The 19,296-nt window shown below is 39.9% G+C and overlaps 1 protein-coding gene and 1 long non-coding RNA gene across 3 annotated transcripts; one reads left to right on the top strand and one right to left on the bottom strand.

The window, feature by feature from the left end:
• Window positions 1–2,684: 2,684 nt before the first annotated feature.
• LOC149970276 (ladderlectin-like) lies at window positions 2,685–4,043 on the bottom strand. Its single transcript, XM_090228350.1, has 5 exons — window positions 3,983–4,043; window positions 3,838–3,885; window positions 3,504–3,616; window positions 3,140–3,274; window positions 2,685–2,965 (listed from the first exon to the last, which is right to left on the bottom strand). The coding sequence occupies exons 1-5, from the start codon at window positions 4,041–4,043 to the stop codon at window positions 2,819–2,821; spliced, it is 504 nt and encodes a 167-aa protein (XP_090084476.1). The 3' UTR covers window positions 2,685–2,818.
• A 3,588-nt stretch (window positions 4,044–7,631) lies between these two features.
• Window positions 7,632–12,345, top strand: LOC118946458 (uncharacterized). 2 transcript variants are annotated; one of them, XR_016493615.1, is made up of 5 exons: window positions 7,632–7,763; window positions 7,946–7,999; window positions 8,229–8,278; window positions 8,427–8,470; window positions 9,186–12,345. It is a non-coding gene; the product is annotated as an uncharacterized LOC118946458 (long non-coding RNA). The 2 variants fall into 2 exon arrangements; XR_016493616.1 differs by lacking the exon at window positions 8,427–8,470.
• The last annotated feature ends 6,951 nt before the right edge of the window (window positions 12,346–19,296 follow it).

Here is a 19,296-nt window from a genome sequence, read left to right as displayed (position 1 = left end):
ACATTATTTATTTATTTTAGACAGGTCTAAAGAAGCATAATATGAAGGAAATGTAGTCTATTTCAGAAGAACAGAATAGCATACTCTGAGTTTTCCTTATGTTAGGTCCTGATCTGGCTAGCAGGCAAGATTTGCTTAGAATTCCGTGGCATTATTTTATAGTATGAAGAATACAATTGAACAAAGCTGAATAAAATAGAAAGGATATTTTCTCCAAACGATTTGAGGGAGCGCGCACATGCGGCTATTTGTGTTGAGCGGTTAACAAATAAATAGGTCCTCCTATCTGCTTAATTCAGAGTTATTAATGTAACTTTAGTTGTTCTACAAACGTTGGGCTATACGTTTAGATGTTTAATACATTGTAAGGCCTCATGATGCAACTCTAATGATGATTTGAAAAAAAAGTTGCTTAAAAGGCATGAGCTCTGCTTTTGAGAACTGTCCACATTTACTTTTCGTCAGCCAACAAGATGAAAAGGTCTAACGAACAGCAAAAGCACTAGCCTATGTCAATCTACTATCCCCTATAGTACAAACGTCAACCTATTCTAATCTGTGCGTGAAATAAACATTCCAAACATAGTCTGGGACCGTTGTGGGATGCAATAGATCCCAAACTAATACAACCACTAGCATCAAAAAAACTTTTTCAAGCATTGTGGCTGACGCAACAGATCGAAACGATTAGCTTAAAATGTTGATCGACTATTAGGTTATTTCTTCACATTAGAAGCGCAGCAATGCGCACATGGCAGTAAGCTATAAGTGCAAATGTTCCATTAGCGGGAAAACACCATTATCAAAAGTGACTGCAAATGCAATTATGCATGTAAATGCTTTTATTATAAAGGTGCAAAATGATCTTCCCCAAACTTGAAACTCGTGTGCTGCTTATGTATGCCAGTTAGGCTCTACACCCGTTGTAAAGCAGATTAATGTGCTTAATTTTAACATGTTATTTGGCCACTTTAGTTGTGATACAAACCATAGCAAAACATATGGGCTAGGCTACGTATGGGCTAGGCTACATTACATCTTGTCTTTACATATACTAAATAATATATGTGTGAAATTTGTTTTAAATTTAGAATGGACCATTATCATTTACCTGTATCGAAACAGGGGCAGGGGAAAAATACATGTAATGTATGCACTTAAATAGCGAATGGAGGACGCTTTTCCAGTGATTCATTTTCATGCCAGCCAGGTAGACTATACTCCTGTTGCAAATGTAAGCAATATGCTTAATACTAAAAAAGTTCAGAAATAAATATAGTAGGCCTAGCCTATAGAAAGCTGATGGGTTCCTCCTCCTTTTAGTAGAGGCCATCACTCTGTTTTCTCGCACAATTGCATGGCCTATAGAAATATTGTGCAACCTAAGCTCATGGGCTCTCATTAAGTGTTTGATTAGATTTTTTTCGAAGACATTTGCATTGATGTCAGGGATTAGAGGGACAATAGAGTGCTGAGTACCAGGCAGTTAGCAAGTTTGGTAGGCAACTAATGACCAGCAGCAGCATCAGAGCTTGAACAAGCCTAATTACCTTGACTAAACGGTCACGTGGAATTTGACTGCCTTCATGACTTGTGACAGCGGGTGTGGCGGTAATACAGTCACCGCAACAGCCCTACATAGGAGTAACATGAATTGGTGCATGAGGCAGAAATAATGCAGAGCGACTTAAGTTTCTCCATCAGCTGGAAGACTGTCCCCTTTTCTTAGTGTAGAGAGGAGGGATGATGAGTTGGGTGAGAGGTAGCCTCCCTCCCTGCCCTCACTGATCATCAGATGCAGGCCATCAGTACAGTAAAAAAATAAAATTATTATGCTCACTTAGCTGTGCCTCACAAGGAATACAACAAATGATCTATTACCAGTGTGATCATATACCTAAAATGTGGTCTAAAAATGGTCTGAGAAGAACAAGATTGGCAGGGCAATTCAAGCATAGCCAATATGCAGTGATAATGTATTGGGCTGCACAAACCTCATTGTTACAGAACTGTTTTTAATATGTTAATGTTGCATAGGCTTATGTTTTTTAAGTCATCTGAGCGGTAGATCTCAGCTTGCATTTTGACACAGAAAGGGATCTTGACTCAGATAAGGTTGGTGACCACTGCACTACACTGTACCTGCTTGTTTTGTCACAAACTGATATTAAGGCAGAGTGATTTCTGTATAATTTATCTTTAAGTGTGTAAATGCTGTGTTTATTGTTGCACATCAAGCTAAGCCTAGGAACGGTAAATCATCGGTGATGCAATGCACTGACAACATCTACACAATATTAGGGATATTATTTATTAGTAGCAAAACTTCACTATGACATTTTACATGATCAGCATCATTGAAAAATTTGACGACAGCCTATTTACATGATAGAAAATCACCCTTCAGTTAAACCTCATGCTCGACTATGATTCACAAAAACTATAGGCCTACCATATATTTACATTCTTCAACAATACTGTACAGTTTTAATGACAAAAGGGGTGACAAAAAAGTGGTTCAGTTGATGTTATGATGGCAGATTTAACACAACCTTTTGGAGCACACAGATGGAAATATAGATCCACATTGAATATCATTCCAGCGTTTTTCACCTAAAGAGGAAACAAGGAACGCCAATTAGCTCTCCACTTGATTGCGAGTGCATGAGCTAGACTGGCAGAAAACGTCCTAAAGTTTGTACTGCTGCTGCACGGAAACGGACTCAAAACAGACATTGACTGATTTAAGTCTGGTTTTACATTTCCTTGCCAGACATGTTTTTCTAAACACACTCTATAAAATGAAGCTCGATGTCATTTAAGCATATTGGGATAAGAGTTTGATTACTGTACCTCCATCGTTCATCATCATGCATGGCTCTCTGCCACCGACATTATTGGGTTCTCCTGTGAGCCAGTTCCTGTAGTCAAATCTGGAGCCGTCACTCCAGAGCCACACTCGGTTCTGTGGGGAAGAAGTGGTCTCAGTGTCAAAGAAACAAAACCATAGAATACAAAACAATCAAATTGTTGCCAGTAGATAATACATAGGTAAACATGCTCTAATGTAGGCCTACAGTAGAATACTGTTTTTAAGATTTCCCAAACTTAGATCTGACTTCGTTGAGGATCACTCTACCTGAACAGCGTCAAATCCTCCAATCCAGGCAGGGGTAAAGTCTTCTGTCTGTAGTATGATCAACTCTTGCACAAAATGATACTCTTCAGAGCTGTGGATGGATGCAAGGTTTGCTCCGAAGTGCACACAGTACCGCTAGAGAGAGAGAGGACAGGAACGGAGGACAGAATATAATATCACTTAGATTCTATAATGGAAGTTTTTAAAAAACATACTTGTGTTCTTGCCACATGGACGCTTTTCAATGTATAATCCAGTGTGGAACTGCAGCACTGTGATCGGTGATACCTGGTGTATACCTATATTATCAGTCTAATATATCTAAAGCCAAAAAATGTAAAGGATGCAACAAGTTAAAATGCACCTCAGCATCCATCCACGTCTTGCCGGAACGCACAAACATGAAACACCGTGCCCCGTACTTGAGCCAGCCAGGTGGGCAAGAGTCCCTGCTCCATCTCTCCGCCATCACCACCTCTGAATGAGACAAGATATGATCAGAACAAACTCATTGAAGCCTAACATTACCAATTTACAAAACTGAAAGCACTGTGTTGATCAACTGGCTTATGTAGAGGAAGGAAATAGGATTTCTTCTTGCACCAGGTTTCAACGATCAGTGTTGTAGTTCCACACTTTCAAAAGCTATTACAAGTTGCTCATTCATTGAAGACGGCGTAACATCATCAAGCACTTACCAGCAGGTGAGCTCTGTTCCATGTGGTTTTCCGTGACAGTTGTAACCTCTGAAGAAAAGAGATTCCATTTTCAAGTAAATCATGTGAGCTCTATCATTTCCGTATGAGGATGACATGTATTTTCTTGGTTTACTGTGTGTCTTACCGGTTGCACCGCTTAGAGCAAACGCAGCACAGAGAAGCAGGGAAATTGTAAACATTGCCATGGTGACGAGATCCCTTTGTTGTTAAAAACAGCACTTAGTGATGAACTGATGATTCCCTCAAAGTTTAATGGAGTAGAATAGGTGGACTAATCTGTTACACTAATGTTTCCTGTCAGAAAGTGTCAAAGTGAATACCAGGTTATATGTCAAGCAACAGGGAGCACTTTTATACTGTTTGCTCATATGGCCACAAGGAAACACATTTCCTGTAACTCCATATCAGTTGAACACGGTACAAAGTATCATGTTTGTGAGAGTTGTTAAATGTGATTGCCTACTATATTGGGATCAGTTGTTTATTGGGGCAGAGATTCAACAATAGGAAGAAAATACACATGCAGCATTTATTGAGCAAGTACAGCGGACTGATTAAAAAGTTGCCCTGCTCTCCCGCACAGGCAAAAAAAAAAAAACATGCAGAAAAACCCAGACATCTGTGGCATTGTGTTGTGTGACAAAACTGCACATTTTAGAGTGGCTTTTTATTGTCCACAGCACAAGGTGCACCTGTGTAATGATCATGCTGTTTAACCAGCTTCTTGATATGCCACACCTGTCAGGTGGATGGATTATCTTGGCAAAGGAGAAATGCTCACTAACAGGGAAGTAAACAAATTTGTGCACAAAATTTGAGAGAAATAAGGTTTTTGTGCGTATGGAACATTTCTGGGATCTTTTATTTCAGCTCATGAAACACAGGATCATCACTTTACATGTTGTATTTAATAATATTAATATTTATTTTTCAAATCAAAATCAAATCACATTTTATTGGCCGCATAGACATATTTAGCAGTTGGTATTGCGGGTGTAGCGAAATGCTTGTGTTCCTAGCTCCAACAGTCCAGTAGTATCTAACAATTCACAACAATACACACAAATCTAAAAGTAAAATAATGTAAATCAAGAAATATATCAATATTAGAACGAGCAATGTCGGTGTACGGAGTATAAATATACAGTGCTTTCGGAAAGTATTCAGACCCCTTGACTTTTTCCACATTTTGTTACGTTACAGACTTATTCTAAAATGGGTAATAAATAAAATAAAAATCCTCATCAATCGACACACAATCTCCATAATGACAAAGTGAAAAAATGTTTTCTTTTTCTTTGCTAATTTATTCAAAATAAAAAACAGAAATACCTTATTTACATACTTATTCAGACCCTTTGCTATGAGAGTCAAAATTGAGAGGAGGTGCATCCTGTTTCCATTGATCATCCTTGAGATGTTTCTACCACTTGATTGGAGTCCACCTGTGGTAAATTCAATTGATTGGACATGATTTGGAAAGGCACAAACCTGTCCCTATAAGGTCCCACAGTTGGCAGTGCATGTCAGAGCAAAAAGGTAAGAGGACTTGTCTGTAGAACTCTGAGACAGGGTTGTGTTGAGGCACAGATCTGGGGAAGGGTACCAAAAAATGTCTGCAGCATTGAAGGTCCCCAAGAACACAGTGGCCTCCATCATTCTTTTATGGGAGAACTTTGAAACCACCAAGACTCTTCCTAGAGCTGGCCAAACTGAGCAATCGGGGGGAGAAGGGCCTTGGTCAGGGAGGTGACCAATAACCCGATGACCACTCTGACAGAGCTCCAGAATTCGTCTGTGGAGATGGTTGTCCTTCTGGAAGTTTCTCCCATCTCTGCAGAACTCCACCAATCAGGCCTTTATGGTACAGTGGCCAGATGGAAGCCACTCCTCAGTAAAATGCACATCACAGCCCGCTTTGAGTTTGCCAAAAGGCACCTAATGGACTCCCAGACCATGAGAAACAAGATTCTCTGGTCTGATGAAACCAATATTGGAGGAAACCTGGCAACGTCCCTACGGTGAAGCATGGTAGTGGCAGCATCATGCTGTGGGGATGTTTTCAGCGGAAGGGACTGGGAGACTAGTCAGGATTGAGGGAAAGATTAACAGAGAAAAGTACAGAGACCTGACAGAGCTTAAGAGGATCTGCAGAGAAGAATGGGAGAAACTCCCCAAATACAAGTGTGCTAAGCTTGTAGCGTCATACCCAAGAAGACTCGAGGCTGATATCGCGGCCAAAAGTGCTTCAACAAAGTACTGACTAAAGAGTTGTCGTGGAATATTTCTAACCAAAGGAGAGAGACTTTTAGATTTCAAACTTCATTATTAATTATTGCAATAATGGTTGCTGAGAACCCACGAGCAGATTTGGGTTGCAGCTCTTTATAGCAAAGTATATCCTTCTGAATGTTCATGACAAACAACAGATGTGTAGAATTACACAAAGGTACATTGTGCTATCAAGCAACAGACAGCAAGATTTACATTGTGCCAGGTTTCCGTCTGTAGGTCATTTACTGTTTGTTGATACAGGGTTATCTTCTCAGTTTCGCACTCCTTAACACACAGATACTAATGCAACATGGAACGCTGGGTCCTCCTCACAATTTCTGAAGTCCAGTGTTCATCTGCATGTGGGACAGAAACTGGAGGGAAGGTTCACCTGGCCCTGACAGACAGGCCAGCATTTCAGACAGGAATCATTCAATGGAATGCAGGCTGTAGGTTTTATCACTAAAGCCATCATAAATCGACTGCCAGCGTTAAGCTCCAGAGGTCCAACTCAGTCCCACAGACACAGATGAGAGAGTACTAATCAAAGCTATTCGATGCATAAACAGTGTTTAAACATAAGCTTGTACTTTTCTACCTTTAGGGTCTGAATACTTATGTTATTGTGATATTGAATTGTTTTATACATTTGCAAAAAATACATTACTTTTTTTTAAAAAGTATTGTGTGTAGATTGATGAGGAAAAACAATTTAATCAATTTTAGAGTAAGGCTGTAACGTAACAAAGTGTGGAGAAAGTCAAGGGGTCTGAATACATTCTGAATGCACCGTATGTATTGGCATGTTTTTGTTTTTGCACCATAGGTTAGGTTTATTGGTGTACCTTGAGATTGTAGATAAAACGTGAACCCTTGACAGAGACCAAAACAAGCACTGTATCTTTAGTCAGGTGACAGGATTCCTGAAAACACCCACACATACACATCCACGACTGTGTACATTTCCATCCAACTGACTTGTAATCGAACAACACAAACTGTGCACATGATGTATCGGTGTATGCATTCCCATTCAACCCACCTCTAATCCCTAAAGCTAATTCATTTGTTTTAGAACTCCCAAACGCGACACTGTGTAACATGATTTAGGCAGCTCTTGATTGGATATTGCAATTCAACCTAATTTTACAAAGATTAAAGAGATGACTAAAAGATAAAGTGCTTGTTTTTTTTTTCATCTTTATTGATATTCCATCCTGATCTGGCAGACAGCGAGGAACAATTCCAAAATAACAAATCAAGGGCTCGCGTTTTAATCTATGGTGCAGGGAAAAAAACATGCCAAAAACATACAAACCAAGTAAAAGAAAAGTCTGATCGTTTCCTTATGGCCATGTGAGCTAACAGCCTCAAAGTGCTCTTCTTTCTCCATCTGAACAGAACCTGCAGAACTAACTTGTGGTTGACTCTAATGGCTAAGTCCTCATCTCACTTTCGACACTCTGTGTTGCTGTTTTGATCTCCTTTTCAGTGAGTTCTTTCTCAGAAATGTATTTTAATGTCTTGTTTTCAGAAGCCCATCGTCATCAGCGGCAGCATGGCAATGTTGACCATACCTCTTCTGCTCTGTGCGGCCGTTGCTCTGAGTAGCGCAGCAGGCAAGACACACAGTAAGACACACAGTAAGACACACAGTAAGACACACAGTAAGACACACAGTAAGACACACAGTATCATGCTTACTCCACTAGAGTTGACAAAATATTGACACTTTTCTAACTTCAGACAGATCCATTGATGATGTTTTCTGTTATCCAGGAGGCCCTACCTTCACTCTTTTATTGTGTGACAGTTCTTGTTTCAGAACCTTTATTGGAGGGAAACATGGAGCAAACCCCCCCTATTGGTAAATGTGTGTACATAAGTCTAGATTGCCCTGCAGACATTATTTTAAAGTCATCTTTTACATAACTGGCATGTTTATTCATACCTATCCTTTTACGGAACCCTTTCTGGAGACTAATATGGAACATATTCCTATTGGTGAGTGGGTTATTTACCAGGGAATACCTAGTAGTGGCAGAATGGACAAAATGAACTTCCCATGTCTTTCCCTCCATATGTTTCCATTTCAGTGAGGATATGGATGATGAGGGAAACACCTTTAAACAGAACCCACCTCTTGGTAAGTCTTTACCAGGAACACTCCCTTCACTAGATGCTTCCAGTAAGAGGTGTTCGTGTTAAAAGAGGAGCAGCGATCAAACAGAAATGCTGTGTAAATATTGCTACGAGAGCTATGATTGAATGCATCCCTTTGTGTTTCACTGTAGAAAGCCTTGAGGAGATGATAGACTTTGAGCAGACATTGCCTCTGGTACGTTAGCGGATATTAATGTTTGCCAGTGAAACATGTCTATAGTTGTTTTGTTTTGCTTGTGACCCCCACCAGTGAGTCAGTCACTGCTATTTGAAACATGCACTTAGAGATATTCGTTTATCTCTGTCTTAAACCATGTCCTGTGGGTTCCAATATACCGGAAGCCTGATATACCCAGAAGCCGGACTCCACACAATATTCCAAGCTAATAGAAAATGTAAATTAAACAATAAGGGGAGGTTTAGTATTTTACATGAGGCATGCAGTGCCTGTTAAAAGGCCAACCACTTATAAGGCAACGTCAAACCAAGGAAGTTGATTTCAATTGAACTTCCCCTTTAATTCATAGTAGAGGATAAGCATGATACCTCTGCTAGGAGCCATGTCCTTGTATTATCGACAAACATGATGCAGCGTGAACCAAATTGGAACCAGCCTGTGGGGCATTGGCTCCTGCTTTCTGCCCCCTTAGCTCCTGGAAGGACAGACAGACAGGAATTCAAATGGACCAGTCGCAGCAACATTGTTCACAATCAACTGCACCCACACACACACACAAAGTCTACTATGGCGTGTACAGTTAAAGACAAGAAAACACAATAAATTAAAGATGCTTTTGAAATGTTCATGGGACAATTCCATTAGTTCTATAGCATTTGCCGATCCGAGCTGTACTGGCTCTGACATTTTCTTTTCACATCGTCTTTTCCAGCACAGTTCCAGCAACAATTATGGATTGGCCAAATTCAAAACAGGTGCAGACTTGAGAAATGCACACACCAAGTCAAGGGGTTGTGGCTTTCTCCAGCAAAGGATTTGAAATAAGACCTAACAAAAATAAAGTAAATATCCAAAAAATGTAATCATCAAGAAAGTAATCATCAAGTCTATATTCTTGGTTTGCTATGTGTCTTGCCTGCTGCACCATTCAGACCAAAGGCAGCAGAGAGCAGAAGAGAAATGGTTGACATCGCCATGGGGATGATGGGGTCCTAAATACTAGATAGAGAGTCAGAGGGAAATAATGGCGGAAACAATCAGAATTCAGTGAAAATAAAACAGCAAAGTAAATGGATTATTTATTGAGTAGAGGACTTACCGGTTGCATTACGTCACTACATGACTGTAAGGGTTGCGGAACTGGTGGCAGTGAAGTCAGACGCAGGAGAGCAGAAATAGGTAATAGCCGGAGCAGTTTAATTTCAAAACCAACGGCAATAAAAAAAATAACCTACATGGGTACAAAACCTGATGCTCACCAGTAACATAGTGCACAAGCACTTACAAACAAACAATTCCACACAAGGACATGGGGGGAACAGGGGGTTAAATACACAACACTTAATGAGGGAAATGGAAACCAGGTGTGTAGGAAAACAAGACAAAACAAATGGAAAATGAAAAGTGATCGACGATGGCTAGAAGACCGGTGACGCCGAACACCGGCCGAACAAGGAGAGGAATCAACTTCAGTGGAAGTCGTGACAATGACATACTCACTCGATCGTCATTACACACAAAAAAAACTACACGACACACCCAAAGTCTGCCGTCCGCAGATAGACCCTTCTCCAAAAATAGCGCAGCAAACTAGGTGAGAAATCCATTTGAATTGATAAGCTCTATTTACACACTTGAAATAAGTACTTATTTCTTTATTGGATCTAAAATTGGTTTATTCGGTTGATAGAGCATCCCATGTAAATAGCTAGCTAGGTATTATGGCACCCTATTACCTTTGAAGGTTTTGTGTAATCAAATCTCGTAGCACATTCAAGTGTCAGTTTTAACATTTAATTGAAAGGATAATTTAAAATCACTTGCTGTAGCATTTGTTGCCAAGTTATTCCTATCAGTGGAGGCTCCTCAAAGGAGGAAGGGGAGGACCATCCTCAGTGAATTTCATAAAAATTGTAAAGCATTGACAAACTATACTAAATATATTCACGTCACCAAATAATTGATTAAAACACACTGTTTTCAATGGTCTACAGTAGCCTAAACAACACTCTGTAGGGTAGCACCATGGTGTAGCCGAAGGACAGCTAGCTTCCGTCCTCCTCTGGGTACATTGACTTCAATACAAAACCTAGGAGGCTCATGGTTCTCACCCCCTTCCATAGACTTACACAGTAATTATGACAACTTCCAGGGGAAGTCCTCTAACCTATCAGAGCTCTTGCAGCATGAACTGGCATGTTGCCCACCCAATCAAAGGATCAGAGAATGAGTACTTAAACATAAGCTACAGCTAGCTAGCACTGCAATGTGGTGAGTAGTTGACTCAGTGAGAGAAAGACAATAGTTTTCAACAAATTAATTTATTACAAAATGAAGGAGAAGCAAGAGAGAGATTGTGATTTCTTTTCAGTTCCACTTACTTAGCTAGCAATTGAATCTGGCTAGTTTAGCCTACTCCAACAGAGGGATGCTATGTTAGCTAGCTGACTATGATTCTCCAACTGTCACGGCTGTTGAAAGGAGAGGACCAAGGTGCAGGGTGGTTGAGCGTACATTTTCATTTATTAATCAAAATGACGCTGAACAAAACAAATAACACTACAAAAAGAAACCGTGAAGCTCAAAGGCTATGTGCCCTAAACAAAGTCAACTTCCCACAAAGAAAAGAGGGGAAAAAGGGCTTCTTAAGTATGGTTCCCAATCAGAGACAACGATAGACAGCTGTCCCTGATTGAGAACCATACCCAGCCAAAACATAGAAACACCAAATAATAGAAAACTAAACATAGAATGCCCACCCCAAATCACACCATGACCAAACCAAATAGAGACATAAAAAGGCTCTCTACGGTCAGGGCGTGACACCAACAACACTGGAACTCTTTCAAGTCAAGGTAAGCTTTTGGTTTTATTAATTTATGGCCACCAGTGTAACTACTTACTGACTATACACTTTAACGTTACAGCATTATTGTAGCGGGTTTACTAACATGTTACTTCTATTAGCTATGTTGACTATGACGTTACTTTAGCTAATATGGTGACAATGATGTAGGCTGTGTGTGGCGGTTATGATGTGGTTTGGAAAGGTTTTTTCTCCTGGTCACGTGTTGTTCATTGAAGTCCACAAACGAAGGGAAAAGGTGAGAGGAGGAGAGTGCATAGAGGCTAGAATGAATACAACGTTGCTGCTATGATCAGGGGTGCATTCATTCCACCGATTCTGTTGAAAAATGTTTCTTAAACGGAAGCAAATGAAACGGTGATAAAAATACAGGAATTTATCCAATAGAAATTCTAGTTTGCAACTGTTGGATTAATGATTACACTCTAGATAAGCTAGACGCAGGCAAGACTGTGCAAGGCAGTATGAATGTGTCACTGTCATCTCAATATTTTCTCTCGACCTGTGTGCACCTACGTTGTAAATGTTCATTCATAGGCTAGGTTGTAGCAACCTCATGATGGGTACAGGGAAAATTTGAGTATCATGTAGTAGCCTAAACCCATCAATTGTACGTTGAACTGGGTGAATGGAATATGAATGACAGTCATCCAACATGCATGGTGTTATAGAAATAAGGCCATGCTAATGAAAACAAAAATGGTCCTCCCTCATCATAAACGGCACCGACCCGCACTGATTCCTATAATATGAGTCATGGAACAGCAGCATGAGAAAGCAGCACTAAGTCACTTGGAATGACTTGTGGGTACATTTGTTTTTTGTTGCCTCATGTTATTGCCTGTGTGGAAGGTGAGGTGCCTTAATAAGCACCTCTCCAAACCAATTTTATGACAGAGTAAAGGTGATTTCCAATTATAGTAAAAAAATAAGTAAATACATATTATGAGTAAATACATATTTGAACATAAATGGTAAGGCACTTCAATAAAATGAACAAACACTCATTTTCTTGTTTGCCTTGAGGCTGGTCCCATACACAACATGCGACAGGAACTCACACCTTGTCTTGAGGAGTGATTGTGTTATGTGCGTGATGATGTGTCAATAGATCACGAGAAGAATGATTCTTTCCTTTGTGAGTGATTATTATTTGCTATGCAAACTAGTATCGTGTTGGGTTTAACTTGTTAAAAGCTTCAGAAAGTTAAAAGCTTTACCATTGGCTTCCATGATTTGATGAGCTCATCAATGAGTTGATGAGCTCATCGTCAGTCAGTCATTGTTTATTAGGATCCCCATTAGTTACAGCACATGCAGCAGCTACACTTCCTGGGGTCCACACAAAACATACAAATACATAAAGTACAGAACAGTTAAAGACAAGAACATAAGATTATTACATTCAATTCTAAATAATATTGGGGGGGGGGGGGGGGGGGGGGGGAACAAGAGACAACTAAAATACTGTTTACACAATATTCATATACTGTACATATTCATATATACAGTACAAATTTAAATTATTATTTTTATTAAAGCTTTACTTTATTTTATAAAGCTAAACTTGCTTTTTGCCTGAGTAATCTCTGGTGACGGAGAATTCCACTAGGACATGACTCTATACATAACTGAGCAATGTATTATATCTGTTTTTGGTTTGGCCACAGTGAAGAAACCCATAATGGCGTGTCTGGTGGGGTATTTATGTATGTATGTATGTATGTATGAAGTGCATGCAACTAGATTATACAAGTGGTTTAGCATTTTCAACACACAAATGTTTCCTAAAAAGATCAGAGCTTGAACGAGTACAGTTGATCTTTGTGTCAAAAACGCAGAACATATTTTACAACAGACATAACTCTCCCGTTCTTCTCAACAACTTTGTCAATATGACTTGACCATGCTAACTGACCATCCAATGTTACTCCAAGGAGTTCAGCCTGTCTAAGAGAATGCTTTGAACCAAATACAATGCTTTTGGTTTTAGATGTATGATAAATGTCCATTGGGGTGAGGGCAGGGAATAATAACACACAAGTAGACAACACAAAACAAACACACATACATACACATTACACCAGGGGCGCAACTGTCACTGGAGATGTGGGGGGGCATGACCCCCCACCCTCCCAAAGATTTATAATTGCACTGTCCCTTACAAAAAATATAGTGGTCAGAGTGCAGTATAACTGCAGTATGCTGCAAATACTGTATCCAAAATAAAACTTTTTTTTTTTACTGCAGTTAGAGTGCAGTATAACTGCAGTTCAGATGTAGTACACTGCAGTTATTCTGCAATTACTGGGTCCAAAATACCACAGTTGAATTTTGTTAAAGGAATTTGATTCCTATATGTTTATTAACCAATTCAACTAGAACACTCTGCCCATTCCTAAGAATTTGTAAGATACTTATTTGCATAAAATGGAGAGAGGCCAGTCTCAAAATCAATCAATAGCGTTTAATCTCGAGAGTACTGATCATGGTACAATTTACAACAGGTTATAAACTAAAAATGACGTCATAGGTTTTAAACTGTCCTTCCTCCACACAATGGCAGTATAGTTCAGAAGCCTTCCCACATCGTCCACCACCTGTTAAATAATTTACTACTAGCCCAAGGTCTCTCCTCTCCCTTTGTAGAGATAAGATGACCCGTACGGAACACAGCATTCTAGCCAGTCTGACGATAACTTCATTCGTTTCTACCAAGGAACAGACCGTCTTTGTTCTAATTCTTGATTATAATTACACACATTATATTCAGTCCTATGATTATAATAAGATTCATACATCCATACAGTAACATAGTAGTATTCTGTTTAGTTGTAGTTTTAAGCTAAATAATGTATACCTAATTTAGTCATTATTCATCAAAATCTCATAACAAATGAAGTCGGAAGTTTACATACACTTAGGTTGGATTCATTAATTAAAACTAGTTTTTCAATCACTCCACAAATTTCTTGTTAACACACTATAGTTTTGGCAAGTCGGTTAGGACATCTACTTTGTGTATGACAAGTAATTTTTCCAACAATTGTTTACAGACAGATATTTTCAGTTATAATTCACTGTATCACAATTCCAGTGGGTCAGAAGTTTACATACACTAAGTTGACTGTGCCTTTAAACAGCTTGGAAAATTCCAGAAAATGATGTCATGGCTTTAGAAGCTTCTGATAGGCTAATTTACATAATTTGAGTCAATTGGAGGTGTACCTGTGGATGTATTTCAAGGCCTACCATCAAACTCAGTGCCTCTTTGCTTGACATCATGGGAAAATCAAAAGAAATCAGAGAAGACCTCAGAAAAAAAATTGTAGACCTCCACAAGTCTGGTTCATCCTTGGGAGCAATTTCCAAACGGCTGAAGGTACCACGTTCATCTGTACAAACAATAGTATGTAAGTATAAACACCATGGGACCACGCAGCCATCATACCACTCAGGAAGGAGACGCGTTCTGTCTCCTAGAGATGAACGTACTTTGGTTCAAAAAGTGCAAATCAATCCCAGAACAACAGCAAAGGACCTTGTGAAGATGCTGGAGGAAACCGGTACAACAGTATCTATATCCACAGTAAAACGAGTCCTATATCGACATAACCTGAAAGGCTGCTCAGTAAGGAAGAAGCCACTGCACCAAAACCACCATAAAAAAGCCAGACTACGGTTTGCAACTGCACATGGGGACAAAGATCGTACATTTTGGAGAAATGTCCTCTGGTCTGATGAAACAAAAATAGAACTGTTTTGCCATAATGACCATTGTTACGTTTTGAGGAAAAAGGGGGAGGCTTGCAAGCCTGAAGAACAACATCCCAAACATGAAGCACAGGGTGGCTGCATCATGGTGTGGGGGTGCTTTGCTGCAGGAGGGACTGGTGCACTTCACAAAATAGGTGGCATCATGAGGGAGGGAAATTATATGGATATATTGAAGCAACATCTCAAGACATCAGTCAGGAAGTTAAAGCTTGGTCGCAAATGGGTCTTCCAAATGGACAATGACCCCAAGCATACTTCCAAAGTTGTGGCAAAATGGCTTAAGGCCAACAAAGTCAAGGTATTGGAGTGGTCAAAGCCCTGACTTCAATCCCATAGATAATTTGTGGGCAGAACTGAAAAGCATGTGCGAGCATGGAGGCCTACAAACCTGACTCAGTTACACCAGCTCTGTCAGGAGGAATGGGCCAAAATTCACCCAACTTAATGTGGGAAGATTGTGGAAGGCTACCCAAAATGTTTGACCCAAGTTAAACAATTTAAAGGCAATGCTACCAAATACTAATTGAGTGCATGTAAACTTCTGACCCACTGGGAATGTGATGAAATAAATAAAATCTGAAATAAATTATTCTCTCTACTATTATTCTGACATATCACATTGTTAAAATTTAGTGGTGATCCTAACTGACCTAAGACAGGGAATTCTTACTAGGATTAATTGTCAGGAATTGTGAAAAACTGAGTTTAAATGTATTTGGCTAAGGTGTGTGTAAACTTCGACTTCAACTGTAGCTACTGCACTTTTACTGCAGTTTCAAAACGGCAATCTTTTTTTGTAAGAGTGATACAAAACACGGCACAGCTGTGCTTTAGGACCATGAGGATGCCTCACAGCAGTCGGGAAGGCTGTTTTCCGGTTTCATCTGGCTGGATTTCGGACCACACTAAGTGGTGTATGGACAGGCTGTGTGAAGGGAAAGCTTCTGAAAGGCTGGCGTATAGGAACAGCACGGGAGAGATCTACAGAGGCAGCTGCTGTCTGTGTTGCGATATGTCTCTGAGTTGTACAAACAAACAAGCAGAGCAGAAACTGGCTACTCTTTAGTTGACTGATCTAGCTGGCAAGGAAACTGCTGTTTGACAGTTACTGTTAGCTAATGTTTTCATCCCATCTTGAATGAAGTGAATTAACTACTAGCAGTTAGTTAGCTAGCTAGTAGCTACCACAGCCAGTTCAGCTCTAGCTAGCTATCTGTCAGTTCGCAGTATCTAACAGCTGTTGTGTGTATGGAAATGTTTTGTAGCCTTTTTTTCTGATATAATATACATTCATATGATTTATATGTTTAAGGTAATGTTAAGATAATGACTAAAAATATTCCACCCTGAAACGATATAATTGTATGAAATTTAGTCAGAATTAGAACAAGGACTTTTGTTCCTTTTTAGTATGTAAGCAGGGTGCAAGTGGGAAACAAATGATAAGAGGAGCTATCGACAGACAAGTTGTACTACTGTGTTCCTTACAGGACATTCTGTCTCCACCCGTGGAGGGGAGAAGCTGTTAGTTAGGCTTGCAGAAAATTATGACACATGTTGCAGATTAAAGAAACAATGTATCTGTGTAGTGGGAAAACACCAACTGTCTGAGCAAGGTATAGTTTAAGATTTGAACTTGTTTGTGTGTGTTATAAAGATTGTGTTTGCATTTTAGAGCGCTCTCGTGAATAAACATTTTGGCTATTGTAAACTGGGACTATGTCTGTTTCATTTAAACCAGAACCTTACAAACTCTGGGTTGCAGACTGAGTAGATTAATTTAAGTTTATGAACATTGATAATAAAATTCTTGTGACATTTTCCCTCCCATTTCAACATAATTCAGTTTGATAATGTACCAATGTACCATCACCTAGAGCTAGCCAAAAGTTGGCTAGCTCACTAACTTTAGCTATTATCTTTTGCATCAATCACACTAGATCTGAATCAAATGATGAAACCAGTGGCCAAATAACTGAAGACCGATATTCTGACATTTTACAGGGCAATGTACAGTGGGGCAAAAAAGTATTTAGTCAGCCACCAATTGTGCAAGTTCTCCCACTTAAAAAGATGAGGCCTGTAATTTTCATCATAGGTACACTTCAACTATGACAGACAAAATAAGAAAAATATCCAGAAAATCACATTGTAGGATTTTTAATGAATTTATTTGCAAATTATGGTGGAAAAAAAGTATTTGGTCACCTACAAACAAGCAAGATTTCTGGCTCTCACAGACCTTCTTTAAGAGGCTCCTCAGTCCTCCACTCGTTACATGTATTAATGGCACCTGTTTGAACTTGTTATCAGTATAAAAGACACCTGTCCACAACCTCAAACAGTCACACTCCAAACTCCACTATGGCCAAAACCAAAGAGCTGTCAAAGGACACCAGAAACAAAATTGTAGACCTGTACCAGGCTGGGAAGACTGAATCTGCAATAGGTAAGCAGCTTGGCTCGAAGAAATCAACTGTGGGAGCAATTATTAGGAAATGGAAGACATACAAGACCACTGATAATCGCCCTCGATCTGGGGCTCCACACAAGATCACACCCCGTGGGGTCAAAATGATCACAAGAACGGTGAGCAAAAATCCCAGAACCACACGGGGGGACCTAGTGAATGACCTGCAGAGAACTGGGACCAAAGTAACAAAGCCTATCATCAGTAACACACTACGCCGCCAGGGACTCAAATCCTGCAGTGCCAGACGTGTCCCCCTGCTTAAGCCAGTACATGTCCAGGCCCATCTGAAGTTTGCTAGAGAGCATTTGGATGATCCAGAAGAAGATTGGGAGAATGTCATATGGTCAGATGAAACCAAAATATAACTTTTTGGTAAAAACTCAACTAGTCGTGTTTGGAGGACAAAGAATGCTGAGTTGCATCCAAAGAAAACCATACCTACTGTGAAGCATGGGGTTGGAAACATCATGCTTTGGGGCTGTTTTTCTGCAAAGGGACCAGGACGACTGATCCGTGTAAAGGAAAGAATGAATGGGACCATGTATCGTGAGATTTTGAGTGAAAACCTCCTTCCATCAGCAAGGGCATTGAAGATGAAACGTGGCTGGGTCTTTCAGCATGACAATGTTCCCAAACACACTGCCCGGGCCATGAAGGAGTGGCTTCGTAAGAAGCATTTCAAGGTCCTGGAGTGGCCTAGCCAGTCTCCAGATCTCAACCCCATAGAAAATCTTTGGAGGGAGTTGAAAGTCCGTGTTGCCCAGCAACAGCCCCAAAACATCACTGCTCTAGAGGAGATCTGCATGGAGGAATGGGCCAAAATACCAGCAACAGTGTGTGAAAACCTTGTGAAGACTTACAGAAAACGTTTGACCTCTGTCATTGCCAACAAAGGGTATATAACAAAGTATTAAGATAAACTTTTGTTATTGACCAAATACTTATTTTCCACCACAATTTGCAAATAAATTCATTAAAAATCCTACAATGTGATTTTCTGGATTTTTCTCCTCATTTCGTCTGTCATAGTTGAAGTGTACCTATGATAAATTACAGGCCTCTCTCATCTTTTTAAGTGGGAGAACTTGCACAATTGGTGGCTGACTAAATACTTTTTTGCCCCACTGTATGTGTATTAGTCAGTATAGCAATGTAACGTTATTGATCTGTCAGTTTCCCTAGTTAATTACCTACTTACCTACGTTTTAAACAGCACTACAGGCTTCACTGTCATGGTGCTCAGTCAGTACACAACATTATGGTCATCATGTCTTAGCAGGATCAGGTGGTGACAGGTGTCCCTGCAGGGTCAGGCAGCCAGGGAAAAACAATCTGTGACAGCGCAGAAGTGAACTTTTGCAGATACAACACTTTATTCTCTACTGTGCAGCAAACATTTGACAAGCAAGAAACGTCCAAGATTGAACTTATTTTAAGGCAGTATGACAAACCTCTAAAGTTGATTACCAAACTGTATCAAGAGTTATTAGAGGCTTTTCCCAATGACACAAAACAGACCTGGAAGACATTATTGATGATAATGGACACAGACTATGTATACAAAAGTATGTGGACACACCTTCAAATTAATGGATTTGGCTATATCAGCCACACCCGTTGCTGACAGGTGTATAAAGTCGAGCACACAGCCATGCAATCTCCATAGACAAACAATGGCAGTAGAATGGCCTTACTGAAGAGCTCAGT

The sequence above is a fragment of the Oncorhynchus mykiss genome, chromosome 30, assembly GCF_057628025.1.
Source record: "Oncorhynchus mykiss isolate SJ-2025 chromosome 30, ASM5762802v1, whole genome shotgun sequence".
Classification (NCBI taxonomy): domain Eukaryota; kingdom Metazoa; phylum Chordata; class Actinopteri; order Salmoniformes; family Salmonidae; genus Oncorhynchus; species Oncorhynchus mykiss.
This window is presented reverse-complemented; position numbering and strand designations above follow the sequence as displayed.

Excerpts from the sequence above, each read along its gene's own strand:
- LOC149970276 (XM_090228350.1), bottom strand. The coding sequence starts at position 4,043 with ATGGCAATGTTTACAATTTCCCTGCTTCTCTGTGCTGCGTTTGCTCTA. Across the intron at positions 3,617-3,837 it reads GGAACAGAGCTCACCTGCTG|AGGTGGTGATGGCGGAGAGA; the intron begins GTAAGTGCTTGA and ends TGTCTCATTCAG. Across the intron at positions 3,275-3,503 it reads AGACGTGGATGGATGCTGAG|CGGTACTGTGTGCACTTCGG; the intron begins GTGCATTTTAAC and ends CTCTCTCTCTAG.